The sequence below is a fragment of the Antechinus flavipes genome, chromosome 4, assembly GCF_016432865.1.
Source record: "Antechinus flavipes isolate AdamAnt ecotype Samford, QLD, Australia chromosome 4, AdamAnt_v2, whole genome shotgun sequence".
Taxonomy (NCBI): domain Eukaryota; kingdom Metazoa; phylum Chordata; class Mammalia; order Dasyuromorphia; family Dasyuridae; genus Antechinus; species Antechinus flavipes.
Window position 1 is genome coordinate 23,175,386 of NC_067401.1, and position 18,943 is coordinate 23,194,328.

An 18,943-nucleotide genomic window follows, 5' to 3' on the forward strand; every position below is an offset into this window, starting at 1 on the left:
AGCCCCAGACACCAGTAAAACTGGCCAACTCATTGGCCCAGGCAGACCCAAGAGAGAGAGTCGGTCTCTGTTTAAGGAAAGGAAAGGCTTCTGTAAGAGAGGGTCAAGAACAGCCATAGACCCAGAGGTCTATCCAACAAGATAGACAATTGTTCATCACAGCCCTTAAGAAGAATGCAAATTCCTCAAGGGCAGGGCTTTATGTATCCTGGTCCTTCACAGAGTATTCTTTTATACAGTAGGTTTGATCAGCATTTCTCCTATTAAATAAAGGAAGGGCAGATGTTACCACTGGAGTAACTCCCTTAGTGAAGCCATGGAATTCTATTCCCTTATGAATCCCTAAAAACCAATGATAGGCAATCACCAGTCTCCAATAATGCCTGAGGCAGAGTGGTTTCTAGACACAAGAAAATGAGCCAAATGGCCAATATCCAAAAGGCGAATCAGGTTTCTAAGTGGCCTCCAAGGACACTAGGACACCTTCGACAGGAATGAAATGGCATCCTTCTTGGGAATGCATGAGCTTCCCACCACCTTTCTAGAAAAGCTTTAACTCCTCACAAATAATTTATTTCACTTTACATTTTTCGGGTTTTTCCTTTCATTCTGTGGCACTCTCATCGCAAGATTTGCTGTGATTAGCATAGCAATAAGGCCAACTTTCCAAAAATGCTGATCCATTTTAGGTCAGAGTAAATTAAAAAGTATTAAACAAATAGCCATCTCAGTCCTCAAAAGTGAGAATTAAATTCTGAAGATGTAAATGGCCTGTCCTGCTCCAGTTCCATATTTTTCCCTCCCTGATTCAACCAGAAACCCAGTCTCTGGAGGCCTGGCAGGTGGATGAATATGAGCTCATTCCAGAGAGATGCTCTATTCTAGCCAAAGATAAGAGTGTCCAGAAGGCCTTTTCAAGACACCATGTCTTTCCTTTGAGTCCACCGGGGATTGTCTCCTATGTGGACATTACTCAGGAAAAGGACCCATTTGCCATTTAGATTTCTGTCCTACAAGCAGCAGGCTCAGATGAATTTTTAGAAGTCATCTCTTCTGCAGACTCCCACTAACCTAAGCGTTCTCAGATCCACAATTCCCTCTACAAATACTGAAGCTCACCCCTTGGTCTCACAAAAGGCAATATACTTAAAAAGTCATTTACAGAAACTCATGATTCATTCATGCATTTGTTTGACCTGACCTAAGAGTTTTCCTTTGTGGAGCTGTAGCTGCTTGAAAACAGTAACATAAAAAGCAAGACACTTGGCTCCTAATAAATCTAAGCCTGGACTTCCAGGGGCAGAGCCAAGATGTCAGAGACAACACACAGTTTTCTCTGACCTTCTCTACAACCCTCAGACTAATTAGTAAATCCAGCCTCTGAATTAGTTCTAGACCAGCAGAACCCACAAATATTGGCAGTGCCAGAAATTACCAGCAGAAGATAATTTTGAAGATCACCAGAAAAGATCAGTTTCAATCGGAAATGGGAGGGAGGCTGAGAAGCACAAGCGGCTGACCACAAACACCAGTGCAGACAGTGCAGAGTCTAGGGCGGTGCAGACTCCACATGGCAGAGAAATTATGGTGAGGAATCTACAGGAATCTAAAGCACTGTTGGCCACTCTGCCCTGGTTACAAGCCAGCAGATCAGCAGAGAAGTTATAAAACATCCAACACAAACACAAAATAACAATAGTGAACCTCAAAATGCCAGAATCTCAGGGCACCTGGCCACACCCACCCAGCACCAGGAGTGAATCAGCACTGACCCAGCACAGCTATGGCTGCTTAGAAAACATCTCCCGCCCTAAAGGCAGAACCTAACTTTTAAAAATGAGTAAAAAAGTAAACAGGACTCTGACAAAAGACAGCTTCTATGGTCAAAGAGAACAGCTTTCAAACTCTGAAGAGACTAAAGGCAGATTGTCTCCAGATGAAGCTCAAAAAGATGATATAACCTGATCCCCATCATACAAGGCTCCCCTAGAAGAAATTTTAAAGAATCTTAAAAGAGAGATAGAAGAAAAATGGGGAAAGGAAATGAAAACTTTGCAAGAGGGTTTGGAAAAGGCATATAATTCATTAAAAGAAAGATTTGATAAAATGGAAAAAGAAAACAATTCCCAAAAACCAAAATTTGTAAAATAAAAAAAGAAAAGAACTTCTTAAAAAACAGTATCTGTGAAATGGAAAAAGAAAATAACTCCTTAAAAAACAGAATTTCTGAAATGAAAAAAAAAAAAAATTCCATAGAACAAAACAACTCATTTAAAAATTTAACTGGACAAAAACAAAAAGAAATAAAAAAAAAAATTAAAGTTTTCTTCATTTAGAAGAAACTAATTCACTAAAATTCAGAACTGAACAAATGGAAATGAATGACTCAATGAGACAACAAGAATCAATCAAGCAAAACCAAAAAAATGAAAAAATAGAAAAAATGTAAATACCTAATTGGGAAACAACCAACATGGAAAATAGGTCTAGGAAAGAGAATCTAAGGATTATTGTACTTTCTGAAATCCATGATGAAAAAAAGAGCCTAGACACTATTTTTCAGGGAATCATCCAAGAGAACTGCCCAGATATCATAGAATAGAAGATAAAATGACCATTAAAAGAATTCACCGAACACCTCCTGAAAGAAACCCCAAAATTAAAACCCCAAGCAATATCGTGGCTAAATTTCAGAACTATCAGACCAAGGAAAATTATTATAAGCAGCCAGAAAGAAACAATTCAAATACTGAGGAGCCACAATAAGGATTATTCAGGGTCTAGCAGTTTCCACGTTAAAGGATCAAAGGGCCTAGAATCTGATATTCCAAAAGGCAAAGGAACTTGGAATGCAGCCAAGAATAAATTATCCTGCAAAACTGAGCATTCTCTTTCAGGGAAGAAGATGGATATTCAATGAAACTGGTGAATTCCATTTATTTTTGATAAAAAGACCAGAGCTAAACAAAAAATTTGACCTCCAAATATAGAACCCAAGAGAAGCATAAAAAGGGAAAAAGGGAGAAAAAAAAAACTCTTGAGAACCATTTCTGTTATGGGCATACATAGAGAATATACATATAATCTGATTTTACTGTTACAATATAAAAGAAACTAGAAAGGAGATTGTAACAGAAAAAAAAAGAGGAAAGTGGAAGTAAAATGAGAGAAATTATATCTCGGGAAGAGGCAAAGAACACCTATTACAATCAAGGCAAAGAAGGGAAGTGATGAACATTGTGTAAATCTTACTCTCATCAGATTTGGCTAAAAGAAAAAATAATAGATAAATTTGATTATACTGACAAATTTCTCTCACCTTATAGAAAAGAGGGAGGGGAAAGGGGAAAAGGAAAAGGGTAGACTAAATAGAAGGGAAAACAGAAATAGTAGGGGAAAAGTATAGGGAAAGGGGGAATGTCTCTAAAAGAGGAAGACTGCTTGAGACAAGTAATGCTCATAAGTAAAATACTGGGGAGAAGGGAAAGGGGAAAAGGAAAGAGAAATTATAATTAATATGATGGTAGGTGTTGGAATCTTTACAAACTGTTAAGTCATTAGAGTTGATAGAGACAATAATTATCTAATTTAGCATGGTTCAGTATGATTGATCTAATCCTAAGGAGATGTTATGGGCCAGTACTAAGTAGAACTAATTGATACAATGCTTGTGTTTATACCTTTACCTATTGGAATTCACAAGTATGGGAGATTCACAAAATTAATTGTGTAACTTTGTGAATTCACACCTCCCTTGAAGCTCTTAGGACCAGAGAGCACTCTGGGAAGAAACCCATAATCCCTCTCTCTCGCATCCCACAATCCCTCTCTCTCGAAGGAGCATAAATAGAGCTTCAATGGGCCAGTCAGGGGAGTCTTCAGAGTGAAGAAGCTACGAGTTGAGAGTTGAGCTGAATTTAGATTGAGAGGGGAGCGTCAAGTGAGTTCAGCCAGAAGCCCTCTCTGAGTGAGGAGTTTTACTTCAGAACATTGACTGGGGTCGGAGAGGAGCACTCTGGCAGATTGAGAGCCAGAAGCTCTCTCTCAGAGGCAAGACAGATTCAACTTGGTGCTGGCTTTGGGGGCTGAAGAAAGCAGAGGCAGAAGCAAAGGACAAAGCTGCAAGAGCTCTTAGCGAGAGATAGGCCTCTGAGCTAACCAGGCTATATTGGAGACAATAAAAGATCTGAACTTTTATCACCTGGCTGCGTTTTGAGGTGATTATTATTTTCAACTGCAAACTAAGGCTGCCTCCAGAAAACCTCCCCTGAGAAACCTGCTTACTCCCAGAAAAAAACCATCATTATTACATTTTAAAGACAAAAAAGATCACCACAGGTAGGAAATCCAGAATTAGTAGTTTTAACTATAAATGTGAATGGAGTACACTCCCCATAAAACGTAAGCAGACAGCAGACTGGATTAAAAGCCAGAATCCTACAATATATTGTTTACAAGAATATATTTAAAGCAGAGCAATACATATGGAGTAAAGGTAAAAGGCTGGAGCAAAATCTATTATGCTTCAGGGTGAAGTAAAAAAAGCAGGTTAGTCATCCTAATGTCAGATCAAGCAAAAGCAAAAATTAATCTAATTAAAAAAGAGAAGGGAGGAAACTATATCTTGCTAAAGGGTACCATAGATAATGAAGCTATATCAATATTAAACATATATGCACCAAGTGCTGCAGCATCTAAATTCCTAAAGGAGAAGTTAAGAGAGTTGCAAGAAGAAATAGACAGCAAAACTATAATGGGGGAGATTTCAATCTCACTCTCTAGAACTAGATAAATCAAACCTCAAAATAAACAAGAAAGAAGTTTAAAAGGTAAATAGGATACTAGAAAAGCTAGATGTGATAGATTTTTGGAGAAAATTGAATGACGACAGAAAGGACTACATTTTCTTCTCAGCAGTTCATGGAACTATACAAAAATTGACCATATATTAAGACATATTATGCCTCAAAATAAAATGCAGAAAGGCAGAAATAGTAAATGCATTTTTTCAGATCACGATACAATAAAAATTACATTCAATAAAAGACCAGGGGAAAATAGACCAAAAAGTAATAGGAAACTAAATAATCTCATCCTAAAGAATGAATGGATGAAACAGCAAAACATAAACACAATAACTTCATCTAAGATAATGACAATAATGAGACAACATACCAAAATTTGTGGAATACAGCCAAAGCGGTAATAAGAGGAAATTTTATATATCTAGATACTTACTTGAATAAAATGGAGAAAGAGAAAATCAAAAAATTGGGCTTGCAACTAAAAAAGCTAGAAAATAAAAAACAAATTTAAAACCCCCAATTAAATACCAAACTTGAAATTCTAAAAATAAAAGGAGAAATCAATAAAATTGACAACTAAAAAAACTTTTGAATTAATAGATAAAACTAAGAGTTGGTTTTATGAAAAAACCAACAAAATAAACCTTTCTAATCAAATTATAGAAAAAGGAAAGAAGAAAACCAAACTGTTAGTCTCAAAAATGAAAAAGGAGAACTATCCACCAATGAAGAGGAAATTAGAGCAATAATTAGAAGTTACTTTGCCCAACTTTATGCCAATAAATTTGACAATCTAAATGAAATGGAGGAATACCTACAAAAATATAGATTGACTAGGTTAACAGAGGAAGAAATAAATTACTTAAATAGTCTCATTTTAGAAAAAAAAAAAATAGAACAAGCTATTAATCAGCTTCCTAAGAAAAAATCCCCAGGACCAGATGGATTTACATGTGAATTCTACCAAACATTTAAAGAACCAATACTATATAAACTATTTGAAAAAATAGGGAATGAAGGACTCTTACCAAATTCCTTTTATGACACAGACATGGTACTGATACCTAAATCAGGTAAAGCGAAAACAGGGAAAGAAAATTATAGACCAATCTCCCTAATGAATATTGATGCAAAAATCTTAAGTAAAATATCAGCAAAGAGATTATTGAAAATCATCCCCAGGATAATACAGCATGACCAAATAGGATTTATACCAGGAATGAAGGGCTGGTTCAATATTAGGAAAACTATTAGCATAATTGACTATATGAATAACAAAATTAACAAAAACCATATGATTATCACAATAGATGCAGAAAAAGCATTTGATAAAATCCAACAAATCCAATCCTAATAAAAATATTAGAGAGTAATAAGTGACTTTTCCTTAAAACAGTCAGTAGTATCTATTTAAAACCATCAGCAAGCATCGTATGTAATGGAGATAAACTGAAACCATTCCCAACAAGATCAGGGGTGAAAGATTGCTCACTATCACCATTACTATTCAATACTATATTAGAAATGCTACCTTTGGCAATAAGAAAAGAAAAAGAGATTAAAGAAATTAGAGTAAGTTATAAGAGAATCAAATTATCATTCTTTGTAGATGATATGATGGTATACTTAAGAGAACTCTAGAGAAACAACTAAAAAACTACTAGAAATAATCCACAACTTTAGCAAGGTTGCAGGATACAAAATAAATCCATATAAATCATCAGCATTCTTATATATCACTAACAAAATCCAACAGCAAGAGATAGAAAGAGAAATTCCATTTAAAATAACTGTTGATAGTATAAAATATTTGGGAATCTATCTGCCAAGGAAAAGTCAGGAACTATATGGGCAAAACTACAAAAAACTTTCCACACAAATAAAGTCAGATGTAAGCAACTAGAAAAATATCAAGTGCTCCTGGATAGATCAAGCAAATATAATAAAGATGAAAATTCTCCCTAAACTAATCTATTTACTTAGTGCTATAACAATCAAACTCCCAAGAAACTATTTTACTGACCAAAAAAAATAACAACAAAATTCATCTGGAAAAACAAAAGGTCAAGAATATCAAAGGAATTAATGAAGAGAAAAACAAATGAAGGTGACCTAGCTGTACCAGATCTAAAACTATATTATAAAAGCAGCGGTCACCAAAACCATTTGGTATTGGCTAAGAAATAGAGAAATTGATCACTGGAATAGGTTAGGTTCATAGAACAAAACAGTCAATGACTCTAGCAATCTAGTATTTGACAAACCTAAAGGCCCCAACTTTTGGGATAAGAATTTGGCAAAAACTGCTGGGAAAATTAGAAACTAATATGGGAGACAGTAGGCATAGACCCACACCATATACCAAGATAAGGTCAAAATGGATTCATGATCTAGACATAAAGAATGAGATTATAAATAAATTAGTTTACCTCTCAGATTTGTGAAGGAGAAAGGAATTTGTGACCAAAGAACTAGAGATCATTATTGAACACAAAATAGATAATTTTGATTATATTAAGTTAAAAAGTTTTTGTACAAACGAAACTAATGCAGACAAGAATAGAAGGGAAAGTAGGAAAACATTTTTACATCCAAAGGATCTGATAAAGGCCTCATTTCTAAAATATATAAAGAATTGACTCAAATTTATAATAGTTCAAGCCATTCTTCAGTTGATAAATGGCCAAAGGATATGAAGAGACAATTTTCAAATGAAGAAATTGAAGCTATCTGTAGTCACATGAAAAGATGCTCCAAATCACTACTGATCAGAGAAATGCAAATTAAGACAACTCTGAGATACCACTACAAACTTGTCAGATTGGCTAAGATAACAGGAAAAATTAATGCTGAATGTTGGAGGGGATGCGGGAAAACTGGAACATTGATACATATTGGTGGAACTGTGAATACATCCAGCCATTCTGGAGAGCAATTTGGAACTATGCTCAAAAAGCTATCAAACTGTGCATACCCTTTGACCTAGCAATGTTTCTATTCGGCTTATATTCCAAAAAGATCTCAAAAGAGGGAAAGAGACCCACATGTGCAAAAATATTGGTGGCAGCCCTCTTTGTAGTGGCAAGAAACTGGAAGCTGAGTGGATGCCCATCAACTGGAGAATGGCTGAATATATTATGGTATATGAATGTTATGGAATACTATTGTTCTGTAAGAAACAACCAGCAGGATAATTTCAGAGAGGTCTGGAGAGACTTACATAAACTAATGCAAAGTGAAATGAGCAGGACCAGGAGATCATTATACATGGCAACAAGAAGACTATACAATGATCAATTCTGACAGATGTGGCTCTCTTCAACACTGAGATGATTCAAACCAGTTTCACTTGTGCAGTGATGAAGAGAACCATTTACACCCAGAGAGAGAACCATGGAAACAGGGTATGGAACCCAACATAGCATTCTCACTCTCTCTGTTGTTGTTTGTTTGCATTTTGTTTTCTTTCTCAGTTTTTCTTTTTCTTCCTTCTTGATCTGATTTTTCTTGTGCAACAAGATAACTGTATAAATATGTACACATATATTGGATCTAATATGTATTTCAACATATTTAACATGTATATTAAATATATACATTTATTTATGTATGGGGGGGAGAAAATTTGGAACAAAAGATTTTGCAAGAGTCAATGTTGGAAAAATTACCCATGCATATGCTTTGTAAATAAAAAGTTTTTAATAGAAAAAAAAAAGAAATTTATGTAGTGGCTCTTTTCAACAATGAGGTAATTCAGACCAGTTCCAATGATCTTGTGATAAAGAGAGCCAATTACACCAAGAGGACTGTGGGAAATGAATGAGGATCACAATATAGCATTCTCACTCTTTTTGTTGTTGTTTGCTTGCATTTTATTTTCTTTCTCTTTTTTTTTCCTTTTTTGATTTGATTTTTCTTGTGCAGCAAGATAACTGTATAAATATATATGCATATTTTGAATTTAACATGTATTTTTACCATGTTTAACATATATTGGATTACTTGCTATCTAGGGGAAGGGGGAGGGAATTTGGGACACAAGGTTTTGCAAGGGTCAATGTTGAAAATTATCCTTGCATATGTTTTGAAAATAAAAAGCTTTAATTTAAAAAAGAAAAAATTCATGTAGGATCATTTTTCATTATCAGCTAACTAAGTTTGCCAACAACGATAGTTGACCACAAAAAGATTGGCTAAAACTCCCCTGAGAATGGGCTGCTCTTGCCTGGGGTATCTGACCAGAAGAGAAGGAGGCAAAGAGGCTGCCATCACCACTGATCTCTTCAAAGGAGAAATCAAAGGCTTCGGCCAAATGAGGGAAATAAAGGTGTGAAGAAGGGCAGGTGCTGCTTTTGCCTTTCTTTGTGTATCTCCCATTAAGTGCACCATGTTTGACACACAATAGGCACTTAAGAAATGCTTGTTGACTTGACACCAAAAAAAAAAAAAAATCACCAGAATACTCCCTAGACAAGAGTCAGCCAAATAGGAAAGGTTTTACACGTGTAAATATGAAAAAACTTTATTCAAATGTGTAGCTCTGGGCTCTATAAAAGCAGGCTGCAGGAAATTTGAGCCATAGTTTGCTCCAGGAAATATCCAAGAAAACCAGAATCATTTGGCATCTGCCCCATTTAAGGGGCTACTCAACCGGTACACGAAAGAGACAGAGAGGGAGAGGGGAGGAGGAGAAGGGAAGGAGGAGCAGGAAAAGCAAAAGGGAGGAAGGGGGAAAGATAGAGAAGAGAGGAAGGGAGGGGAGGGGAGGGGAGTACACACACACACACACACACACACACACACACACACAGAGCTCACACAGGCATTTTATATTCCCTATGTTCCAGTCCCTGTACCAAGTGCCAGGGCCACCACTTTAAGCCAACAAGTGGTCCCTTCCCTCCAGGACCCCACATCAAAGTGGGAGAAGATAAGACAATGTAGAATGGAAAAGAAGTGGGGGAAATTCCATCCAGAGTGGGGAAAGAAGGTCTGACCCACAGGAGGGAATATTGAGACCCGGCTTGAGGGAAGCAAGTGGGACACAGCTGGAGCCGGCCAGGAGGGAGACCCAGACCCAAACACAGCAAGGCCTAGGTTGGCCCTGGAGATCCGAGGGCACGCCAGGAGCAGAGTCCATGCCAAGGTGGGGGAGGAGATGCCAGCCTAAGCCAAATGCAGTGAATGCAAAGACTCGTAAAAACAAGAACAAGGCCGAGAGAGAAAAAGCAGAAGCCCATGAAACAACTCCACATAAAATCAAAACGCAATTAATTAAACAGAATGAATGTGTTTCCCTTCCAAAGGGGGCCTGCTCTTCAAAGGTCTGAATCCACTCTGGGCCCCAGAAGTGGCCAAAACGCGGGCTGCACTCACTCCACGAGGCCGCCCCGCCATGACGCCCCCCAAAGTCTCCTGGGGAAACAATTACAGACCGGAGTCCTGAGGGCTCCCATGAAGGGACCAGCGTCAGGCTCTGTCTCTCAGTGCTGCTCACCGGGCGTGGCATGAAGTCCATATTGGGACTAGTTGAGAAAATAAACATTTTCTACTGTTTCTAAGCATTGTTTCTAAAGAATGTTTCTAAAACCCAAAGTCCATCCCAGCTCCTGCTCAGAAGCTAGAAAAGTGCTTCTGAAGAAACTCCCCCACTCTCCAAGTCCACCTGGGTTAAACCCAAAGGACCCCTCACTTCCATGACCCTCCTGTAAAGCGGGCTGAGAACGATTCTTGAGAACTCTATTAGGAACCCTGTGTAGTGATCTTTCTGAAATGTTTTCACAGCAACATTCCGTTTGCTGACAATTTGGGGGCCCTTCAATCATTTTAAAACATTTTTCTCAATGTCAAATACACCATGAGAGAATATGGCAAATGGCCAATGAAACCCTCCATAGAATACGGTTCTTCTAAAGGGAGTTGGGTTTCAAGGACAAAACTGAGCTGAAAACAGACCAGGGACAACACACGGAAAGCAACCTCTAGAAGCTGGTGGGGAATGGGGTAATTGATCCCTAGGCACTAGCAGGAACTCCGCATGCAGAGCCCCATAACACAGAGCTCCCTGGGTCGGCAATGGCAAAATTCAGCCAGTCGAGTTAAGAGAGGCCCAGTTATTCTGGCCTGGACAAAAGCCTGACTGTGACGTGTAACTCCCCAGGCCAAATCTCCCTGCCCCGGCCACCTCACCTTCTCCCCGATACCCAACTACATCAGCCCCAGCGTCCTTCTGATGTGTGTGTGCCCTGGCACCCCCATCCAAACAGCAGCAAACCTGCCCGATCCTCCAAGAAATTGCTATTTCTAAGTCATTTTCTGTTTCTTGTTTCCCAATGGTAGAAGGCAAGGCCCCTGGCAGAGGGGCTGGCACATAGTGAATGCTCAATCTGTGCCCACATTCTTGCTGTCCGAATGCAGATGGTAACTTGGGAGTATTTCAATAACAAGAGAAATGGGCAGTCACAGGGGAAGACTAGTGCCCTCCCGGGGATCACTGGCAGGACAGCTCGCAGGCTCTGACAACTGTTCAAGATGTCAGATTGTACTTGCTAAGTAATAAGACGTAGACCCCTTTATACTCCCAAATGAAGCACCCAATCAGCCTGATGATCTCACAAACGAGGTCAGCTGGGAGCCAAACATGAGCTGGGAACGAGCCTCCAATCATTGGATTGGATTGGATCCGGCTGGCACTGTCCTGGCTCATGCCAAAGCAGCCATAGCTGGATCGGCCTGAGAACGGACCAGAAACAAAGACCCCCCTGCTGGTCCCTCTGGCCAACCGGGACTCTCCTCCACAAGGCCGGCCCTCCATTGGCAGAGACCATAGACTTCCTGACCTCATTCCCCCTGCTCAGGTCCTTCTCCCAGTCTAAGGGCCAATAAAAGACAAGATGAATAGGAGGCAGGATTCAAATTCTGCTGTTGACCAACTTGCAGCACCAGCCCCCTGACCTGCTCAATCTCATCCCAGAACCACACCAGCTCATAAACATGCATCAGCTCAGGATATTCTACAGGTCTGTGCGCTGGGAAAACCTGACCCAAAAAAAGGTCCCCAGGTAATTAGGGAACTGTGGGAGAAAACCTGATCAAAGGGAACAAGCTTCGGAGGCCCAAGGCAAGAAGTTGTTTCATTTTAATGATTTAACTTTTTAAAAGTCAGATAAGAAGAAAAAACTGTTCATGAAAGAAAAAAATGGGCCAACAGTTGGGGTCAGGGCTTGAAATTCTTACTTTCCTGCTCAAATATTTGTCAAGAGAAAGACATCTCAGACCATGAGCATTTCACAGAGTGGGATGTTGGCTTCTGGGAGGCGAAGCACCCTGTCGTAGAGAGAAGGGAAATACCTTTAAACTGTCGGATCATGTTGCGGTGATTTTCGACGGCCTGCTCTAAGATCATATCAGGCTGGTCCATCTTCCATCGCCATTCAGTGCCTACTGGATTGGTATGGTGCCTGCAGAGAGAGAATGCAAAGCTCTTAAAGGCTTCCTCAAGGATCAGCAAGATGCTAGTCGGATTTCCAATCCTGGCAAATGCATTCTCCCAAATCACAAGGGTCTCTCCTGAAGACTTGTAACTGGTTATTTCAGCTGGCTAAAGTGAACTTTTAATAAACTGGCACCTACCAAGTCATGGGAGTCCATCACAAACTTGTGAATCTGCCAGGACATGGTGGGGGGGAAGATTTCTGGCATTATGGTCCTACAAGAAGTCAAGCAACCCAAGGCCTAGAGCATTGAACTCAAGAGTTAAAAAAATCAGAATTCCAATTCAGCCTCAGACACTTCCTAAACTTCCTCTGCCTAAGTTTTCTCTGCCTCAGTTTCCTCATCTGTACAATGGGGAGGTTACAAGAGCCACAGAGGCCTGTTGTGAGGATCAAGCGAGATAACATTTGTAGAAATACTTGGCAAGCCCTGACATGCTGGGTAAGGTCTAGCATGTCGTGTTGTCCTTAAGCTGGTCAAGCACCCAGCCAAGAGTCCTGGGCTGTCTTCGCCCCCACACACACACAAACAGACCTACACGTACCCTTAAGCCCCCTTCACATCACACTCTCCATGCTCCTTTTCCAAGTCAAAAACTGGCCACGTCCAGTAGAGAAACCTTGTGCCTGGGAAAAGGAGAGTCACAGCACCTGTGAATGGCCTGCCCACCCCCTGAGCTGCTTCTCAGTCTACTCTGGGGAACAAGGGGCAAGGGCAGGAGGTATGAAGGTCGAGCCAAGCCATCCCAAACACCAGAATAACAATTCAAAGAAAACTCCTCCTGATGACTCAACATTTGTCAGCATTTGATCCAGTACGTGCCTTAGCTCTCAAAACTAGTCAAATCATTGATTTTTAACCCAGAAGGAGCTTCAGTCACGTAGTCCAGGCCCTTCCACCCCCTCATTGAACAGAGAGATGCTGCGGCCCACTGGTGAGTTCCTCCTGAGGTCTCCACTTCCCTCCAGGCCCATTGCTCTGTGCTCTCTCGGCCTGGAACTTTTCCTAGTGCAGGGGACTTGCCTGCCCAGGGACAGCCAACCGCCCCTGCCACCGTGTCCACCTGGAAGCCCCTCTCCCAGTGCAGGTTCCACTTTGTGCAGGGACCCAACGAAGCTTTCATGCCCCCCTCAGCCCTTTGCCTAGCTTCAAAGCCACCTCCCACTTTTCAGCCCCAGTTTGTGCACCGTCTTCCCCTGGGAGAATGTAAGCTCAGAGTTTCTTTTTGCTTATCTCTATCAGCACAGTGGCCGGCACACAGTAAATGCTAGATAAATGCTTCCTTCCTTCCCAGAGACAATAAAGGGAACATGAAGATAGCAAGATGGAAAGCTAGAATTCGAATCCAAGTCCATTGCTCTTTCCCCCAGACCAGCTGCCTCTCAAGTTCATCTGGACTCTCAAGTTTCCTGGATTACCTTATCATCGTTATTACTGATGTTCTATCATTATTATTGTTGTTCTTCTTTTTGAGACTTTTATTAGTTTCACCAAAGAGCTATAGGCTAGAAAATCAAATCAAGAGTCCTAGCGATGGAGTGAATACGACCACATTAACCTACTTGCCATTTACAACAAACTCATTCAAATCTGGGCAAGGCCAGAAATTGGATGTCATTATTCCACTAGCTCATATTAGCCTTTTCATCTAATCCTGACATTTTCTGGAGTTAATTAAAGATATCTATCAACCACCTGGCTTACAAGCGTGCTTTACGGGAATAGACTGCCACAAGGCTACATTCTAATACCTCTGCACAGGGGTAGAGGCACCCAGGTCTCTGCACGAGCTCGCGTTTTTCCAGGAGCAGTCTTCAAAGAGAGGGAGACAAAGGAGAGGAAGAAACAAGCCGAACCAATCCTTCATCTTGTGACCTTTTAGATTAGAACATAAAAAATCTAAGCAGAATGGAAGGCAGCACTTTGCACATCAATGGCTGCAGGGAAAAATATTTAATTAAAAAAAGGGACCGATATGAACATAAAACATAACAAGACAGTTTTAATTACATATCAAAACTGCCTGGTATATAATATAAATCAAAAAAAAAAAATCAATGCAGCTGGAAAAAGAAAAGAAATAGCTGATTGAGCACACACACACACACACACTCCACACATACACACACACACACACACACACACACACACACACACACACACACATATATAAACATATACACAGCAAATATTTACTAAAGGTCCAATAGTTAGAACATGGGAAACTGATACCAATATGTAAAAACAAGAGCCATTTCCCACCAGAGAAGAGATCAAAGGGTTGAAGAAGATATTTTAAAAGAAAAAGCACAAGTAATTAAAAAACATAGGAAAAAATGTTTATCAATAATGAGGACAATCAATACAAATCTTTTAAAATCTGAGGCTTTACCTCCTATACATCAGAGTAGAAAAAAATGAATAAGGCAAATAGTATGTTGAAGATGAGAGGAGAGGGGAGTCAGGGAGGAGAGAAACACATTAATCCACTAGTGATGACATTATAAACTGGTTCAACCACTCTAGAAAATCATCTAAAATTTTATTAAAAGTTACTAAACTGTGCGTGCCTTTGTCTGAAAGATATTACTTTCAAGAATATACCAGAAAGAGGTAAAAAACAGGGGAAAGTCTCAAATACACAAAAATATTGACAGCAAGAACTTCTCCTAGTCCTAGCTGTATCATAGGGGCTTCTTGAATTCTTTTCAAACCTTACCTTTTTTCAGACTAGTTTCTCCTTCTCTTCCTTTCTCTCTCCTCCCTCCCTCTCTTTACTCCTTTTCTTCTTTCCTTCTTCCTTTCCTTCTCCCCTTCCTCTCTCCCTTCTTTCCTTCCTTCCTTCCTTGGGCAAGGAGAAGGTACACATCCTGGATATCTTGAGTGGCCAGCACTGCCCCAATCCCGAACTGAACTTTTCTGGCCAAATAATTTTTCATTCTTCCTCCTTAAGGGTGATGCTGATACTCTGCACTTATATTTTCTTAATGCTGCTGCTAGTTTTTATAATAACCCCAAGAGTGAGCTTGAAGCCAGGGATTGGAGAGATGGAAGATTTTCAGACCCTGCCTTTTTAGTGTAGCTTCTCCTTCTCTTCTATTCTCTCTCCTCCCTCCGTCCCTCCCTTCTTCTCTTATATATATTGGAACTAATATATATTTTAACATGAATATTATATATACTATGTTAATATAATATAATATATAATATATAATTATATATTATAACATATATAACGAATATATATTTATATATAATTATATATTATAATATATTATGTTACATATTATTATATATAATACTAATATATATTTTAACATATATAACATATATATTAACAAGTATAATATATATTGGATTACTTGCCATCTAAGGGAGGGGGTGGGGGGAAGCAAGGGAAAATTTGGAACACAAGGCTATGCAAAGATCGATGTTGAAAAATTATCCGTGCATAGGTTTTGAAAATAAAAAGTTTTAATAATAATAATAATAAAGAAAATGTGTTCAGCCCAATGGAGTTGCGTTCTCTGCATGGAGTTGGAATGCTAGGCAGTTTAGTTGGAGAGAGGACCTCAGTGTCCAGTATCCTATCCTGCCAGGGCTCTTCAGAATCTTCCTAAAACAATTCACATGGAAGTGATTCACGTTCCCGGCATGGCACTGATATGCTGTCCAGGTTTCACAGGTATAACAATGAGGTCAACACAAGGGCTCTGTGGACCTTCAGTTAGGTAATAGTCTAATCCTTCTCCTCTCCCCCACTTTCCTTTGGAGCCTTCCAACACCGAGCTAGCTCTGGCAATGCTTGTGTCGACTTCATTGTCTTTTTTTTTTTTTTAAATAACTTTTTATTGACAGAACCCATGCCAGGGTAATTTTTTACAGCATTATCCCTTGCACTCACTTCTGTTCCAATTTTTCCCCTCCCTCCCTCCAACCCTTCCCCCAGATGGCAAGTAGTCCTTTACATGTTAAATAGGTTACAGTATATCCTAGATACAATATATGTGTGCAAAACCGAACAGTTCTCTTTGTCAACCTCATTATCAATGTGAACGTCCCTGGAAAGCATCCTGCCAAGGTAAGAGAAAGTGATCCATGACATCCAACACTTTGCCACTGACTATAACTGATGGTCTCACATGTGGCTGGTGTGGTGCTGGCTGAGGGAGGAACTATGTTTTCTTGGTGTTCATTGTTGGGCCAAAATTAGCACACGCAGCAGAGAACTGATGCATAATTTGCTGCATCCCAGCTTCGGAGGCATTCAACTCCCCCAAAAGTAAAATGCAAACAAAACTTAGGCAGATGCAGGATTCTTGGCGCAGTAAAAGGCAGTGGAAATTCAGTCTTATGCTGACAGTAACAATCCAAAACATTTTTATGATGCACCGAGGACTATTTATGGGCCAAAGACCCATGGGACATCTCAGATACTCAGTGTTGATGGTGCTCCATTAATCAGTGACAAGGACATGACCCTAGAGAGAAAGGCTGAACACTTCCAAAGTGTTCTCAACAGACCATCACCAATCAATGCTGAAGCTATTGGCTTGAGCTGAAATCAATCACTCCCTAGTGGAAGTTCCAACTGAAAAACGTTTTGAAAGCCATTAGGCTGCCTTCCTTTGGTGGCACACTGGCCGATTCTATTCCAGCTGAGATTTACAAGGTAGAGGGTCCACTGCTCATACAAAGGCTGACTTGAAATTTCCCAAAATCTATGGCAAGAGGAAGTCATGCCCCTGGAGTTCCTGTTCATATCTACCCATCTTTCAGTCAACAATTAGCAAGCAGGGAGCACTGAGGATACAAAGAAAAAGAAAAATGGTTCCTGCCCTCAAGAGGCTTACATTCTACTGGGGAGACAACGCATACATACAAAAAAAGAATCTAAACATATTTCAGAAATAAATGAGAAAAAAAAAGACAAAAGATAAAAACTGCCCAAACTCTTGGAACCAGAGAACAAAATGGAAATAGAAAAAAATCCACTATCACTTCCTAAAAGGAACTACAAAATGAAAACTCCCCAAAATATCAGTTGAAATGCAGAGCTTCCAGATCAAAGAAAAAAAAAATGCAATAAGAAGACAAAAATAAAGAATTCAAGTACTGAGGCATCACAGTCAGAATCCTACATGATTTATCAGTCACTACTATCAAGGATTTTGGAATACAATATGCCTAAAGACAAAGGTATACACTTAAAACTAAGAAAAATTTACTTAGCATAATTGAATATAACCCTACAAGAGGAGAAATGGATCTTCAAGGAAATGAAGGACTTCTAAGCATTCCTGAAGCACAAACAAAGGAGTCAAGAGAACCATAAAAAAGTAAACATGAGCCAACAATTATAAGATATTAAGCAAGGAAAAATAGTTTATATTCTAAGATGAGATGATATATGTATCCTCTCAGATCATCATCAAGGGTGAATCTAATTAGACAGATCCTGAGGAGTGATATTATTGTGTTCTGATGACCTTAAAAGAAAAATGTAACGGGAAGAAAAGAGAAAATACACCGAATGGGTTGAAGAGAGAGAAGGAAATTATCTCACATTATCAGAATTCAGGGAAACACTTGAACCTCACTCACAAATACAAAAATATATTTCATGCAATAGAAAAACAATAGGAAAAGAGTAGAAGGGAGAGAAGGAAAAATAGGGAGGGTAAATTAAAGGAAGGTTTAGTACTACACAAAATAAATTCTAACTAAATATGTACAAAAAGCTACACAGCTCTTTTTAGAGTGGCAAAGATTTGGAAACTTGGAGAATGGCTGAACATGATGAAATGTTATTATGCTGTAAGAAATGATAATGGAAGTATTTCAGAGATTCTGGTAGAGCTTGTATGAACAACGATATCATAAAGACAAACAACTTGGAAAGATTTACGAACTCTGATCATTGCAATGACCAATAACAATTTTAATGGACTTGTGATGAAACATATATATTCAACCAGAGAGGTGATAGTATAAATAGGCAGAATGAAACCTGGAGGGTTTTTTGGACATGACCAACACAGAAATTTGTTTAGCTTAAGTATTTGTAATAGAGGCTTTGTTTTTCTTTCTTGATCAATGGGGGTAGATAGAAAGTAAATGGATTTTCATTAATTGAAAAAAATTTCAATCCTTTAAAAAATATATATATTGCCATAATCCAGGTAAGGACATATTAAGTGATTGAACTGGGTGGTGGCTATCTAAATGGAAATGTCCAACAAGTCATGTGTGATGGAGCTCAGGAGAGATGAGGACCAGAAATGTAGATCTGGGAATCATCTGCATAAAAGTGATCGATGAAGTAAAAGGAAATCACAGTGAAATAATAAAGAATAAAAGAGAAGGATTCAAACAGAACCCACAGGAAGTGGGTGTGATGTGGGTGAAGATCCAAGGAGACCCAGAAGAAACAAGACAATGTCCAAGGTTACAGCAAGGTCAAGAGGGATAAGACCTGAGACAAGGCCATTAGACTTGGCTATTAAGAAATCACCAGTAACTTTGGAAAAAGCAGTTTCTGTTGAATGATACAAGCTAGAAACCAGACTACTGGGTCAAGAAAGAGGGAGAGGAAAGGAGGCAGAATCATGGACTTCCTTCACGGTTCAGCTCAAGTAGTACTT

The 18,943-nt window shown here is 39.2% G+C and overlaps 1 protein-coding gene across 1 annotated transcript in view; it reads right to left on the reverse strand.

Moving 5' to 3' along the window:
• LOC127558739 (S-adenosyl-L-methionine-dependent tRNA 4-demethylwyosine synthase TYW1-like) overlaps positions 1–18,943 on the reverse strand; it is a 214,641-nt gene that overhangs the window by 118,442 nt on the left and 77,256 nt on the right. The window contains exon 11 of the mRNA XM_051992012.1: positions 12,156–12,265. Within this exon, the coding sequence (XP_051847972.1) occupies positions 12,156–12,265 (110 nt within the window). The remainder of the gene's footprint in view (positions 1–12,155; positions 12,266–18,943) is intronic.